The 16,114-nt window shown below is 38.6% G+C and overlaps 1 protein-coding gene across 1 annotated transcript; it reads right to left on the bottom strand.

The window, feature by feature from the left end:
* Positions 1 to 10,027: 10,027 nt before the first annotated feature.
* bsx (brain-specific homeobox) lies at positions 10,028 to 12,244 on the bottom strand. The gene is made up of 3 exons (XM_085471349.1): positions 11,870 to 12,244; positions 11,241 to 11,431; positions 10,028 to 10,885 (listed from the first exon to the last, which is right to left on the bottom strand). The coding sequence occupies exons 1-3, from the start codon at positions 12,111 to 12,113 to the stop codon at positions 10,643 to 10,645; spliced, it is 678 nt and encodes a 225-aa protein (XP_085327475.1). The 5' UTR covers positions 12,114 to 12,244; the 3' UTR covers positions 10,028 to 10,642.
* Positions 12,245 to 16,114: the final 3,870 nt, after the last annotated feature.

Genomic DNA, 16,114 nt, shown 5'->3' with positions numbered 1-16,114 from the left:
TTACTGCGTTACTAAAACCGTGATTTTTTTTTCATGACAGTGACATAAGCGAGTGCGACGTTCGTGACCACAGCTGTGTGCATATCAACAGTGGATCATATATCGAGTGCGGGAGAGAGTATGAGCGTGCAGCGTGGAAGTACTGACCTTATTTTGAGTTTGATTCCATAAAAAGTGACAAAAACATTAGTGTCTGTTGTGCGTGGGAAGAAAACTTATTTTTACAGCAAAAAACCCCCCCTAAACTTCCACGCAAGCACCGGGAGTGCGCTACCACGTAATGGGAAACTCACAGAGAAACTCGCGGATTCTTCAACTGACCGCTGCGGTACACCAGGGTAAACCTCCGCCTACGCCACTCCTGCTTTACAGGTGAAAATAGAGCAACAGGAGTCTTTGATGTTATTTATTTTCTGCTGTGTTTTACTTGCATCTATTTGAAAGAGTGAGTGTAAACACACAAAAAAAATTATTTTATGTGCTGGAATGTGCAGAAAATAAGTTTGAATGTTAAACAAATTTCTTCCAGTCAGAGAATGTTGCATATAATTAAATTTTTGCTTGATGCATAAAGTTAAAAGGTTAAAACTAATAAAACAAGTTTTAAAAAGAGACTTTTACATTTGATTACATTTTGTATGATGGATTATGCAGAAAAAGTAGAATTGGGCTGAAAGATCTATCGCTTTATTACCTCTTCAGGTTGTAAATCGTGTTTTTAAAAAGTAACTAAGTAACTAAGTAATGAATTACTTTTGAAAATAAGTAATCAGTAAGGTAACGGGATTACTTTTTTGGGGAAGTAATCGGTAATTAGTTACTGATTACTTTTTTCAAGTAACTTGACCAACACTGCTGGCAATATTGGCAGCTGTCTTGAATGTTTTACACTTACAATTTTGCAAGTGTAGCTTGTGCAAATTGTCAGTGTTCTTGGCAATGATTAGGTGTTTGCAAACCTAACTTTGCAAACCTAAGCAGTGCTACCACACTTCCAGACAAACCATAGTGGTTCAGTCTTGTTCACATACTGTCATGAACAATGTTCCCTCTAGTTTTTCATGTGTCTGAGCGAACACACAAACTCCCTGAGCGGTCCCTTGGACCACTGTGAGCAACAGCAGACGTGTGCACTGTGGTCATGCCAGCATCAAATCCATCCAAGTTACATGGTTTATTAAAATAATCAAATTACAGCATTGATGTTAGACTACTTTTAATTAACTGCTTTATCCCACTTACAATGAAAATTAAAAAAATCTTTTCTTGACCTGTGTAGTATGTTAACACTATTGGAAGTAAAAATAACTTGAACTCCAATTTTGAAAACACAACTTTCTTTCTTTTCTTTTCTTTTCTTTTCTTTTCTTTTCTTTTCTTTTCTTTTCTTTTATAAAGCTCCGACTTGTATTATGAGTATGAGTCTGTGGTCTGGGAGAGAGTCCTGTAACTCTCTGTCTGCAAAATACAGCAAATAATGACCAGTGTTGGGCAATTAATTATATAGTTACTTCTTCAAAAAAGTAACTGAGTTACGCAAACAACAAAGTTTTTTGCAGCTGTTTACCTACAAATGCAGCCAAGGCGTTTTTTTTAAAAATAAACATTTCAAACTATTTACAGAACAATCAGCTGTTCTGCATCAAATCTGATGCCACACAAATTATTTGTGCCACTCCAAAAAATAATTTCTGTCCACTATGAGATAAAGGAGAACAACAGCCTGATACCTGCAGGCCTGACAACAGGACATGTATCACTCCTGTAACACGTGTAACATTCAGTAGTCGACTCATTGTTCTGACACACACAACAAAACTACACTACACACTAACTACACAAGATTTGCGCTAAACATCGCAAATCTCTCACATATCAAAACACCGCCGCAACTCCTAAAACTTCCCTCCTTCATAAACAACTAAACGCCATGTTTCCATATCATTTTTTGATTGGTCGACATGGTACATTTTTCGACCAATAGGAAAGGGGGATTTTTCTTTTTTCTTCTTTGGTTTTGTTTTTGCTTACAGGCAGACAGTGCTCTCAAGCGCTTTCCTTATAAAACGCAGTTTTTACAAAGATAGTATTCAGGAAGAAAAGCAAACATTTCAAATATTTTTATCATAACTGGTTTTACATGGCCTATCAACACAATTTAAAAACTGGTATAAAGTCCACACTTTTTCCGTCAATTGTTCCGTCTGTCCTGCTCACATCTCCAATGGTTGTACACATTGTCATTAACGTGGCTTCACTCCACATCAGCCACGCCGCTTTGCTAGCTAAAACACCGGTGTCGGCACATAAGGACGCTGTCATAGCCTGTCAACGACATTCATTAGTTGCATACATAACTGGACTGGCTATCGGGCATACCGGGCATTTGCCCGGTGGGCCAATGGTAATTTTTCGTTTTAAATGGGCCGATGTTTTGTTGTTGTTGTCTTTATTTCCGTAACCGTGTAAACAGTGAAATGTGGCGGATTGGACAGATGCTGGCAGACGTGTAAAAATAACTCAATTGTTTGGTAGTGGCTATGGTGGAGCTTTCACCGATTCAGTAAGATTAGCAAGTGGTGGAGGCCAGCAGGTGGATGGGGGAAAGGGGAGGCGGAGGTGGAGAGACCCCGACTGTCAGGTGAAATGAGCTTCAGGTAAGAAGTTATGACCTGCAGTCTATCTGGGTCAGATATAAACCAAGTTTAGGTGTAGTTTATTTTCGTTGTGTTAACTTTTTACAGTCAGTTACAATAACTCGTACTGTGTACTAGCTAGCATGACGGAGTTTCTATACAGTTGGGTGGGTGCTATGATGTTACTGGTGAACTTTATTTTATTCATATGGTTAGTTAGTAGAGTTGACTACTGTCCTGTAAAAAACGGAATCCTCTGGTATTCAGAGTTAATATTACGCGTGTCGTATTGAGCTGAAAATAAACTCGATTTGTCCCGTACTTCAGCTATAATAAAAAAAAAAGACAAAAAGCTGGAGTTATTCTGTGTCTTTACGCTGTCAGCTGCCTCTTCTTCTCTCATTCTCCCCCCTCCCTCTCCTGCTGCTACTTCAATCATGAAACTGATCAATGATCAGCTTATCTGCGTTTCTGCCGTCTCTCTTGCTTGTTTATCTCCCGCTTTGCGGGATTTTGCAAGTGTAGCTTGTGCAAATTGTCAGTGTTCTTGGCAATGATTAGGTGTTTGCAAACCTAACTTTGCAAACCTAAGCAGTGCTACCACACTTCCAGACAAACCATAGTGGTTCAGTCTTGTTCACATACTGTCATGAACAATGTTCCCTCTAGTTTTTCATGTGTCTGAGCGAACACACAAACTCCCTGAGCGGTCCCTTGGACCACTGTGAGCAACAGCAGACGTGTGCACTGTGGTCATGCCAGCATCAAATCCATCCAAGTTACATGGTTTATTAAAATAATCAAATTACAGCATTGATGTTAGACTAGGTGATGATCAGCTTATCGGCGTTTCTGCCGTCTCTCTTGCTTGTTTATCTCCCGCTTTGCGCCAGAAAGAGCAAACTAGCGGAGGTCGCGTTAAACAGCAGAAGCGCCTTTAAACTTGATAAGCTGTTGTTAGAATTTATTTAATATTACTTTCGAGTATCAGCTGATGTTTGTTGGAGCCACGGCCATAAAAGCTGCTGGTCATGATATCGGTTTGGTTATCTGGTGAGAGGGAAACATGAAGATGAAACCAGGAGATGTCCTTACTGAATCATCAGAGCTGAACAGGTGATGGAGAAACAGGTTTACCTTTTAGGTGACATGAATGGGTTGAAGGAAAGCTATGAACTGTTCCTGAGAGACAACTTACACCAGGATCCTTTTCTATGTAGCTGACTGCTGGTAACTGTGCAGGGGCGGCTCTAGCAAAGATTTGCCAGGGGGCCAGGTAGAGCATTAACAGGGAAAGGGGGGCACAAAGGAATACTTTTCTTTCTTATTCTCATTTAAAATTTCTAGCTTTTAACAAATAATTATCCAAATCTTACAACCAAAGTTTTCATCTGATGTCATATTTATAGAAATCCATTATTGTACGTAGTAAGTTTTTCAGTTTTTCAGGGTCCCAACATAATTTCTTCAGAAGAAAGTACTGTACATGATGCCAGTATTTTCCCACATTTTTTACATTTGATACTGTACTAGTCTAGTACTTTGTGTAAAATGCCATCAAAAAGTCAGTTAAGTTTTATTCTTTCTCACCTGTCTTTCTGTCTCCTTTCACTTTTAAAAGGTTGCCATGTTAGAAAAAATATTTTTCCCTGCCATGCTGTTTATTGATGTGGTAAATAAATAGTTTATGAAAATATCACTAAATCTGTCATTTATTGTTTTTAATATTCAGTAATGGTCATGTCTCACCTCTAGTCTTCTCTGTCTTAATTTCAGGTTTCCACCATATGTTGTAGATAGTTCAGGAAGTTAACTCAACCAAGCAGTCTTTGGGTTTCGGCTAAGTACTGTTTAGAATACCAGAATAGGGAGGATGGTGTAGGTTTAAGTTTATTAGATTGATACATATGTACCAACAAAACAGTGTCACAACCACGTTTGTTTTCATTCAAAGGCTTTATGGTTTTTCCTATAATACCTGGTGGGCCGGTCTCTAGTCAAAATGCCTGGGGTGATTTTTTGTCCCAGTCCAGCCCTGGTTGCATGTATAGGAATGTGAATCGTGTTATTGGCTGGACTATGGGATATGGTGGCATCGTTCTAATCCCATACGGGAGCAGCCAGTCACTTACTGACTAACACTGCAAAACAGAATTGTTAAAGTTTTAATTTTAATTTCAATTCAGGTTAGATTCTTTTTTGTGCGCAATGCAGATTTTCTGTGCGCAGAGACCGTGCCAGCAGTGCGCAATTGCGCACGCGCGCAGCTTAGAGGGAACATTGGTCATGAACTTTAACATTTAACATGTAATTGTGGCCAGAAGAGTTTTAGATCTTGGATTTTTCAGCAGTGTTTATGAGCATTGCACATTCTGACCTTGGAGTGGATTTGCTGATATGTCCACTCCAAGAAAGAGTGTAGCATTATATTGATGCACACCTAAATCTTTCAGACAAGTAAACTGCCAAAACATCTATATTTATAGAAGAGGAAATTCTTACTGATGATCAACTAATCAAAGTGCATTTGATTAGCACCACCTAAAGCATTTGTGTTCTTAAGTCCTATGAAATAGTACGGGGTTACTTTATGTCTTCAGACAGAAACCACAGAAGAGGCTACACACACAGGGAATTTGCATTTGGAAACACAGCTCGGGTCTTAGCAGCCTATTATATGAACTTGAAGCCCATTTTATTGTGTGTTTATGTGTAGAAGGTTGTAGGGTCTTTTTCTGGCAGAAGACAAACAGTAAATAAGCTTAAAACAGAAAATTAAAGCAGACGTATGATTGATAAAGAGATAAAGGGACAGGAAGAAAAAGTGAAATGACAAATATTAGAAAAGTTGAAAACAGTTATAATAAATATGAACAATTCTTTACAAAAAAGCCAAAATACTATGATCGTTACTATATACAGTGAAATACACTAATATTTTCCTATTTATATTTGCATAAAGAGCAGTGGGTATGATAATGATTCCCATGTATTTTATAAAACAGCATTTTACAGTTTGACTGCTGTTGGGATACAGGACATATGATTATGCTCCAGGTTACACCGTGGCTGTAAAAGTCTGCCAGTGAAGGAACTGCTCAGGGGGTGAAAAGTGTTAGCTTCTCCTCTCACCCACCTTCTCTGTGGGATCTATGGAACTGGTCAGAACAGAGCAGGCACTAACATGGTGAAGGTAAACACATTACAATAGTTGCCGTATATACACGTATATTATATAAATTTGTTGCTGTATTAGCAACTCTTATATATTCAATTCAATTCACTTTTATTTATATAGCGCAAAATTAGAACAACAGTTGCCTCAAGGCGCTTTATATTGTAAGGTAGACCCTACAATAATACATACAATACATACATCAGCTGTAAATACTCATTCTTACAGAAACAATGTGATTTGTGCATGTCTTTTGTCCTGTCTTCCTTCTCTCACCCCAACCGGTCGCAGCAGATGACCTGCACTACAGTCTGTTTGTCTGGTGGACCCTTTATTTGCCCAGTCCGATTTAAGGTTCTGCATAAAAACACTTTTACAAAGTACCCATGACTGTATAACATATAACATTACAAAATATTAAAATAAAAATAAAACATGTTGAAATAATTCATGTTTTTATTGACATCAAAATGAATTTGCTGAAAAAAAATGTTTGTTTTTTTTAATATTTGAAAGCTGTATCATACATTGATGGAGAGTGTTTTGTTACTGCAGCTCATTTGCAGTAATTAGCAACTACCTACACATGTGTGTCTTTCTTTCCTCTCTTAAACATAGTTCTTTGAAATATGCCAAGACTACAGCCAAACCACCTATTCAGACTCATCCAGAAACACACTCCTGTGTTTTTGTCTCTTGGTGACTTGAAAATGTTGCAGCTGGCCACACTGAAACTCCTTAAAAATGGCATGAAAAAGAAAAGCAGGCGGGCTCTTTGTAAAAAAGTTCATGCTGTCCAAGGCAAGATGCATGTCGGTGGCTTAATGTGTGTGTGTATAAAAAAAAATTCCCCACTTGCCCCTGCGGGCGGTTTATCCTTCAAGCTCGGGTCCTCTACCAGAGGCCTGGGAGCTTGAGGGTCCTGCGCAGTATCTTAGCTGTTCCCAGGACTGCGCTCTTCTGGACAGAGATCTCCGATGTTGTTCCCGGGATCTGCTGGAGCCACTCGCCTAGCTTGGGAGTCACTGCACCTAGTGCTCCGATTACCACTGGGACCACCGTCACCTTCACCCTCCACATCCTCTCGAGCTCTTCTCTGAGCCCTTGGTATTTCTCAAGCTTCTCGTGTTCCTTCTTCCTGATGTTGCTGTCATTCGGAACCGCTACATCGATCACTACGGCCGTCTTCTTCTGTTTGTCTACCACCACTATGTCCGGTTGGTTAGCCACCACCATTTTGTCCGTCTGTATCTGGAAGTCCCACAGGATCTTAGCTCGGTCATTCCCCATCACACTTGGGGGCATCTCCCATTTTGACCTATATATGTATATATAAATGTATCATATATGTGTATGTGTATATATCTATATCTATATCTATATATATATCTATATATATCTATATATATATATATATATATATATATATATATATATATATATATATATATATCCCGGGAACAACATCGGAGATCTCTGTCCAGAAGAGCGCAGTCCTGGGAACAGCTAAGATACTGCGCAGGACCCTCAAGCTCCCAGGCCTCTGGTAGAGGACCCGAGCTTGAAGGATAAACCGCCCGCAGGGGCGTGCTGGGTGTTATATATATATATATATATATATATATATATATATATATATATATATATATATATATATATATATATAATTTGTATACATATGTTAAGATATTTTTCCTCATAATTACAGACAGTCATAGTAAAAAGAAAGTTTTAAGGCTTACATATAAGGACATAATTAAATTTTTTTTACCAGGTCTTAAAATGAATTAACAATTGTTTGAACAATTGTAAATTGTTCACACCTTCATCTATTTAAGACTGATTTTATTTATTTATTTTTTAAGAGCTGGTGACTCTCATACTCATTGAATACCGTAATGAGGACACAAAAACTGCAAATATGCATTAGTTTGTCTCACTTACAATGTGGAAATTTCGACTCAAAGGAGTAACCCTGGTTTCTCTGCTTTCTATATTGGTCCTATCCTTACATTTTGCAGCCATGTTAACTTCTGGCCACCACAAAACACTCTCAAGCAGCTCATTTTACTAATTGAACCCTCAGATGATTATCAAAGCACTATTTACTTCAGCGCAATATTCTAATTAGATTATGGTCTCTATTTAACCCATCATGGACTCTTTGAAGCTCTGTGTTTTTAGTGTTAAGTCCTCAGATGCACGTTTGGAAATAAATAGACAAGCTCCTTTTAATTTAATGAGAATCACTGCCTATCCAGACTGAGTCTCTTTGCATTTTTTTTAACCATCCCACCTACTCGTTTTTTGCCATTGAAATCCAGTTAATTGAAGGAGTCTTTCACTGCTATACATGAAGGGGCCAAATTAGCATCCCTTTATGCCCACTGGGAAACTAAGGCAGACCTGGAGGCTTTGATGCGAGAAGCACACTTTCAGTAGGCGGCAGGCATCCTGAAAATGAGCTGATGGCCCTGCTATTAAGCCCAAATGCAGATGCGTCCATGTGTTGCAAAACGCTTAATCTTTTAATTGATCACCTTCTGCATGGCCTGTTTTCCACATAGTTTTTTCTCTCTCCTGCTGCTTGTTACTAGAATCACATTTTGAAGACGACATGAATCGCTTTTCAAATTGCCTGAAAGGCTTGTAAATAGAGCACAAAGGACAAGAGACTAGTTGCATGTTATTGTGCAGATTCCCTTGTGTCTGATAAAACAATTAAATTCATGTAAGGTGAGCTTGTTTAAGAGCCTGAGATGTCTGTGTATCTTATCTACATGTCCAAGCACTTACTATCCTTCCATCCTCATCCTGATCACAGTAGTAATCAGAAAATGAAGAGAGAGCTTGTTCATTGATTTAATTTCACAGTCTTATAGAGCTAAAGTCTATGGAGCAGAGGGAGTTGACTGAAATGTGCAATAGTGGACGACTATTTAAAGATAATTGAACGAGATGGACTACAGCATCAACTACAACCAAACTACATGATTAGTAAATTAATGAATGAACATCTGTTTTTTAATGGTTTTTTTGGCAGCCACCATGGACTTATCTGCCTATCTGCTCCAAAGTCCAGCTCAACATAAAATATTTATAAATAACCCAGCAGGACAAAAATGGGCTGGATTCTTTCATGTTTAATGTTCACAGACAAAATGCAAAAGTTGAAACGAGGATTTGTGATAATGTAAAAGAATATGTATTTCCATGGTCAGATTAAAGATGTATATAACCACAAAAAAACATGAATAGGACACTGACTCAAAATAAATGTCGAAAAATATTATATACGATAATTAAAAATGCCTGGATTTTCGCTTACATTCAATTTTAAGATCAAATTTATTGGCAGAAACACAAACCTGCCTTAAGATGAGGTGTGCATCATGGAATTACTGCTATATTTTCAATTTGGATTTAGAGAAAGTGTTGAAAACTGTTCACTGTCTTTTAAAAAGATTTTCGGAACACTTACCAAGCCTTTACCCTAATTACAAAAGCTATTATCGCTTACTTTTTACACCTTTTCGCCACTAATGCGAAGAGAAAAAAAATTGTTTATTGTTTATCTGTAGTGTCCGTTTAATACAACACCCAGAGCATTAAACCGAGTCCACTACATTATAACAAAACAGCCCGCAGTGTTGCAGCGGATGTCCACCCTGATTCTGAATAATCGAACTAGAAATCTTGTTATGACGAGACTTGGAATGTAAAACTCTGCTATCTCCCAGCCTTACAAAAAAGCTTACTTGAATATACTCGTACTCAGGTGTAGTCTGTGGGAGCGTTTGACTTTTCCTAATTTATCCTGTCATTCTTTTGCGTTGGTTGGCTCAAAGCTCAGCGGGCTTCACGCCATCATGCAGGAAACCCAGTAGAGAAGATGATGCAGCCTCGCATTCAAAGCTGAGCTCCATGCTGTGGAGACCGGTTCTTAATGCAAGTGGTTAAGACAGCCGTTTGAACTCCGAGAAGCATCTCACCATGATAACAGGATTACAGCCACATGTTGCGTCTAAACAGTAACATTGCATTCACAGGATTTATGTGGTTACTTAAAAAAAAAAATCACTCCTTCTGGATTGGAAATGTAAACAGCAAATGCTCCCCGGTAGAAAACATACATGCGCGCGCGCGCGCGCGCACACACACACACACACACACACACTCACACACACACACACACATAATAATAATAATACCGGTAATAGTAATAATAATAATAACAAAAAAAACGATGTACTGTTAGTTATATTTACAGACAAAAATATATAAATGATGTTTTCATTCAAAACCTGATTTACAAAATCTTCAACAATATCCACACACTGCCAATAACATATACATTTTTCTTAAAGTAACATGGAGAATGTTGTCTGGAATAAAAGTATAGTAAAACATGGGCAGAGCGCTTTTCCACGGGTTTATTTACATTCATTTGTACACTTATTTCCTCCTGAAAATAAAAGACACAACTGTGATGTTTCAAAATAAAATGTCTAGAGACTCATAATAATAATAATAATAATAATAATAATAATAATAATAATAATAATATAGATAATATAGAGAGTTTGCAAAACATAACAGAATAATCCATAGCCTTTATGCAGAGGAAAATTGGCAGTTATATAAAAAAAATTAATTAACAGTGTATTGTACAGCCTGTTCCCCCCTCACTGTAAAACTGCCATTTATATTGGCTAGCTATTTAAAGAAATAAACTTAAAATGATCCTACAGCTGTCTATAGGCTGCATTTACAAAAAGCAAAAAACAAGCAAACAAAAACAAAACAATAAGCCAACAAACAGTGCAGCCTACTATAGTAGATGATCCGGGGAGCAAATGTCATCCTCGATATCCACATCGTCGTCGTTTTCTTCCAGCATATACGAATCCGTCTCGAGGCCGTGTTTCAGCTCCTCTACGCTTTTGTCGTTCAGTTCGCTCTCGCTGGAGTTCTCCGCACATCGCTCCATCTCTCCTGTTGCCTTCCGCTCGTCCTGCGCTTTCCTCAGCTGCTTCTTGTGCTTCATCCGCCTGTTCTGAAACCATGTTTTCACCTGCACGTAAGAAACAAAGACGCACATTAGAAAAGTTTCTATGGCTCTGCTTGTGTGTAAAATATTTTATTATTAATAAATATTAATAAATAAATATTAATTTATTATTAAAACTGAAATGTGTTTTCTGCTACTGTAAACTACAGTTTAACATATGGAGTTTCATTCGAGATATGAAACTAATTCTAATTATCCCATATATTTCGTATATAGGGCTAAATAACGCATTGATGATGTAGCTATTGTTTTGTTTTTCCTTTCTTTTATGTATTATAAAATAAATTAAAAAGGGAATAACTCACTCCACATTTGAGTGTGCGTGTGTGTGCGTGTGCGTTCGCGCGCGCGAGCCAACCTGTGTCTCTGACAGGCTCAGCGCAGTGGCCAGTTCCACTCTCTCAGGTGTGGACAGATACCGCTGAATTTCAAACCGCTTTTCCAGCCCGGACAGCTGCGAGTCAGAGAAAACAGTCCGGGCCTTCCTGCGTCTGCAGTGCTTACCCGGTAACTCTGCGTGGTGCTGGAACAAGGCGGGCATCTGCATTCCTGCCGGCAATAAGAAGAGGTGGTTTGTATTATTTGTATTGTTATTGAAGTATTAAGAAAAATCAGAATATATCCCAGAAATAGGATGAATTTGAGTTTGGTGATGAATTCTTTGCCAAGGTAACAAACCTCGCTATTTGTAATAATAATAATGACATATTTAAAAAAAAAAAAAAAAAAAGAAAGAAAAAAATATAAATAGTAAAACACCTGCATGTTACAGTCGGCTTTAAGATTTGAATGCACTTTGTAGAATACAATAATTAAAATGCATTCAAACAAACACATAATTGAAGCGGTTAAGTCAAATAAAGGATTCCGAGATTTGTGCTTTTCCTCTAAATCGTTATTTAAAAACTAGAGGCAATGTCCAGATAACAGCCCGCTGTGTGTGACAGCTTCCTTGTTATCCCAGGCCTCTGCCTCTCTCTTGCTTACCTGACGTAAAGAAGTACTGGTGGTGCTCCGGTTTGTGGAGAGGATGGTGCGGATGTGGGGCTAATATTGGGGTAGGCATCAGCGGGTATCCGTACTCCAGGATGGGCACCCGGGAAGCCAAGGAGCTACAGAACGGCGACGGGATGACCTCTCGCAGGGGCTTGGGCTTGTGCAATAAGATGTCCTCAATGAAAAACGACGTGGACCTCTGTGTGGGTGCCGCAGATGCGTAGTTCATACTCATGGTGTTACTGTGGATGTTTATTTCCTTGCCTTTAAACCTGCATCAACACCTGCCTCTTCCCTCCAAGCCTCTGTCAAATTTAAATGTGGACCCTCTGTGTGACCAGTGAATGACACTATGCCGAACATTCCACAGACACCGGTGGGAGGGCACGTTTGCAATAAGTATTTATTCAGAGACGGTGCCGGATTGGGGATACTGGTTTGCGCATCAGCCAATTAGGGCTTTTGATGGACGGAGGAGAGCCGCGGGGGACGAGATTTTCACTCTGATTGGTTCAGACGGATTCCAAGCTGTCTTTTTATTTATTTATTTGTTTATTTATTTTGGTGGGTTTTAAGATAAGGAGCGCACCTGTGAACAGGGTTAATTTGGAAAGCAACTGGGAATCATCGGGTATGGTTGCGCTTTAGTGGTCGCCAAGCAACTACGCAGTTTTTGACTTCTGTCCGAGTGAAAACGTTATTCTGTATTTACCCGAATAGAGGATACTATATAAAAATAAATATAACCTACGAACGAGGCCATATTTGTTTCGAAAGTTTTCTTACAGTCTCCAAACAATTCAATCGTTGCATTTAATCATGTGTGAAAATGAAGGCGAGTTTTTTGTGTCTGTCATAGAATATGAACAAGTAGCCGGGAGCTACGGACGTAAGGCAAGACAAATTGTACATGATGTTTAAACTTCCCTTTGTAGTTCAGGTACAAGCCATTTATTACTTTATTAATGTGCTTGGTAAAAACATTCTATACTGCTACATAAATATTCACCCACAAACTCTAAAGGACATAAATTAACAAACAGACTTTGTACTCATTGCAAAGTCATTTTCAAGAAAACAAGATAATAAGGCCACAGAAAAAAGACATCCAACATGGCTAACCGTTTGCAATGTTTGGAACATGACTGAACAAAGGTTGCTGCTTTCTGTCATAAAAAAGATCAATCAATTAATTTTAAGAATGACTTTTTTCTCATTTATTTAAGCGCGAACGGACCACCTGTAACAACCGTCTGAAAAAGAAGAAATCAACTCAGGAAAAAACGAGTTTTTGATTACTTTAATAAATATGTATGAAATAATTAGACGAATAGCTCATGGTCACAAAATACATTGGTTCAACTGTAATAAAATAAAAATAAATTAAATCATGTGAAAGTACAGATGATGTTGTGGGGAGACCGGTCTCCCCGTGGTGTTTAAGAATTGTGCTGTTTCGCCATTTCCCTACAAGCCATAAGAAAGAAACACAGCACAAGTGTATATAGCGCGTGGTAAACTTGAATGAGAATTTCTTACGTGCACATCGTATTTCACATGTAGCCTAGGCTACCTCATTTTTGACTCCTTGTGTCATCAGTCTGGTATATCTGCTGTCCACGTGAATTGGCCTTTTGATTTCCTTTGACCATATGCTTCTTTCTTTCTTTCTTTCTTTCTTTCTTTCTTTCTTTCTTTCTTTCTTTCTTTCTTTCTTTCTTTCTTTCTTTCTTTCTTTTACCGTCCAGGACACTGAGTGAAACAATTTCTGCTCTCTTCCTACGTATTAGTACTTTTTGAATTAAGTGACTTAGCTTGTGCCACAGGGAGATAATCTGCTACAGGTCTGTCTTGTCATTCCACCCAAATTGGCTGTAATTGTCGGTATTGAAATCTGGGAGAGTACAAGTGCCGCTCCTGGGCCCATTTTGGATAGAAAGCGCTGCGCTGTAATTTGTTGATATGGTGTTGTCATCACATTTCCAATCAGTGCGCTTAATGTGAAAGTGTCTTAATGCAGGCGGAATTCACGCTGCAATGCTATTAGGCAATTAAGAGAGATGTTAGAGCGGAAGTTGTAATCCTTGGACTGGAGGACAGGATTTCTATTTGATCACACGGAAGGAGAGCAAATTCATTACTGGGAGTCAGTTATGCTAGAAAGGCGCTGTTCTGCTGCATTAGTTTGCATAAGTTTGCTCAGAACGGACGCTCAATAGGCTACACAAATTAATATAGTTGGATGCAAATCAAATGTGTACGATTGCGACACATTTGTGTTTTCTGATATCGCTGAAACCGATAAAAGGTGAACGCCTTTCTAAAAACCCTCTTTACACTTCATATGGGGCAAATATTTCCCTCAGTATGTTAAATAAGGCAGTGAGAAGCAAATAAAATACGATTTTCTGCCTGCTTCATAAAAAACTATGAGATTACACGAGTACGTCAGAATCAAAACACGTCTCCAACGCTCATTTTTAAGCACGTAAATAAAGCTAAGTGGAAGAAAAGGACAGGAACTTTATAAGACAATGTATCCCTGCTGCACCTGCCTCTGATTCATCCCCTTTGTGAAAAGCACCAGGATAAGAAGTTAGTTTTACGTGATGAAATTGGGTTAAGGACGCGTTTTTTGTTTGCTTGCCTTTTAGTGTCCCTTTTATTCATTACATTTTTGCGTTTTTCTGACGTGGCAGGTTCGGATGATTTCACCTATCAATATAGCCGTGCTGGATAGTAAACAATGAATGGGAAGAAAACGCGGTTGTAAATGGGCTTTTTTTTTTCTTTTGAAATTTTTTTTATGCTTTTCTACTCTAGCCGAGCTCTCAAAGCATTTTATTCAACATGCCCCATCCACACAGGTACTTTTTTTTCTTTCTTAAGTGCTTAAGTGCTTTATATCTAACATTCACAATTAGATCACTGTCCAAGGATATTTGGCATGCAAACTGGAGCAGCCAGGGATGGAACCACCAACCTTCCGATTAGTAGATAACCTTGGTTGTAGTTCCTGAGCTACAGTATTGTGTGTGATTCAGTGAGTTTTGTGGGAATTGTATGCCTAAACTCATCAAATGTACTGATTAGGATAATGTAGCAACATTTACAGAGAAGAAAAAAGTCTGTCTACATCACTTGCCCTTACATAAATATAAGCTCAAATATAAATGTAAAGTTTGTTCTCCTACAGTTTTCTTTACTTTTGAAATCATAGATTAAAATACCAGGCTTTAAATGAGGTCAGTGGCTAGTGGTTTTCTTACGAAAAAAAAAAAGCACATATCTTTAAGTTACCCAAAGCTTTGGATTTGGTAGTCCTCACGTGTCGGGATTGATCACCATCTACAGTATAGTTACGTGAAACAGCTGAACACCTTCCCAAAACCATAAAACACTGCTAAAAACAAGTGAGGAATAAATATACACAAGCCTAATGAAATTTAGTACAACATGCAGAGTCTGTGTATGTATGGCAAAGGAAGAAACATTCTTCCTAATACTTTATTGAAATTAGTTAAGCTCCAGAGGTCATCTGTGTGCAAGAATCCAAACCATGCAGCTCTCATGACCCCCGCTTATTTGTCTTCTAATGTGAGGTGGCACTTCTAGGGCATTCATGCATGTATATATAAATTATACCTGCAAAGAAAAAGGGGTTAGGTTTGTTATACATTATGAAATTGCTCCTACATGCATTTAAATGATTTTCTTTGTCATATTTTCAGTTACCCAAAGAAACATTTTTATAGAACTGTGTAGCTGTATGCAAAGGTGGTGATAGACTATATTCAGTGAGACTGATAAGGACTCAACCGCAGGACTCAAGAATCAGCTGAATACAAGAATTTTAGTTCACCAGGTGTATATGCAGGAAGTGCAGGGCAGTGCTATATACAACAATGTGGGGGACGGGGCTCCAGGGAAATCCAAAGGTTCTCCAACTCTCCACACTCACGACCACAGTTCCTTTCTCCACACTTGACACAAAGATTCACACAGGGAAGGTTATCCAGGAGGTCTGTAGGCGAGGAAATGAGAATGAGTTACAACGTTCACAATAGACACTTGACTGAGCTTGAGCTGTAGCTTGACTCTCACTGACACATGGTAGACAACGATCCAGCGAAGACCAGCAGACTCCTCCTGGCTTAAATGCTGATTGCCTTGATGGGCATCAGGTGTGTTCCCCTTCAGTGGGCTGAGGGCGTGAACCCACAATGAGTTCCACCC

This window comes from Copadichromis virginalis, linkage group LG10 (assembly GCF_057382275.1).
Source record: "Copadichromis virginalis isolate Kocher_CV1m ecotype Utaka linkage group LG10, C_Virginalis_male_GT1.1, whole genome shotgun sequence".
Taxonomy (NCBI): domain Eukaryota; kingdom Metazoa; phylum Chordata; class Actinopteri; order Cichliformes; family Cichlidae; genus Copadichromis; species Copadichromis virginalis.
Note: the sequence above shows the minus strand (reverse complement) of the source record. Positions and strands in the feature narration are given on the sequence as shown.

Excerpts from the sequence above, each read along its gene's own strand:
- bsx (XM_085471349.1), bottom strand. The coding sequence starts at position 12,113 with ATGAGTATGAACTACGCATCTGCGGCACCCACACAGAGGTCCACGTCG. Across the intron at positions 11,432-11,869 it reads CCAGTACTTCTTTACGTCAG|GAATGCAGATGCCCGCCTTG; the intron begins GTAAGCAAGAGA and ends TATTGCCGGCAG. Across the intron at positions 10,886-11,240 it reads TGAGCCTGTCAGAGACACAG|GTGAAAACATGGTTTCAGAA; the intron begins GTTGGCTCGCGC and ends TCTTACGTGCAG.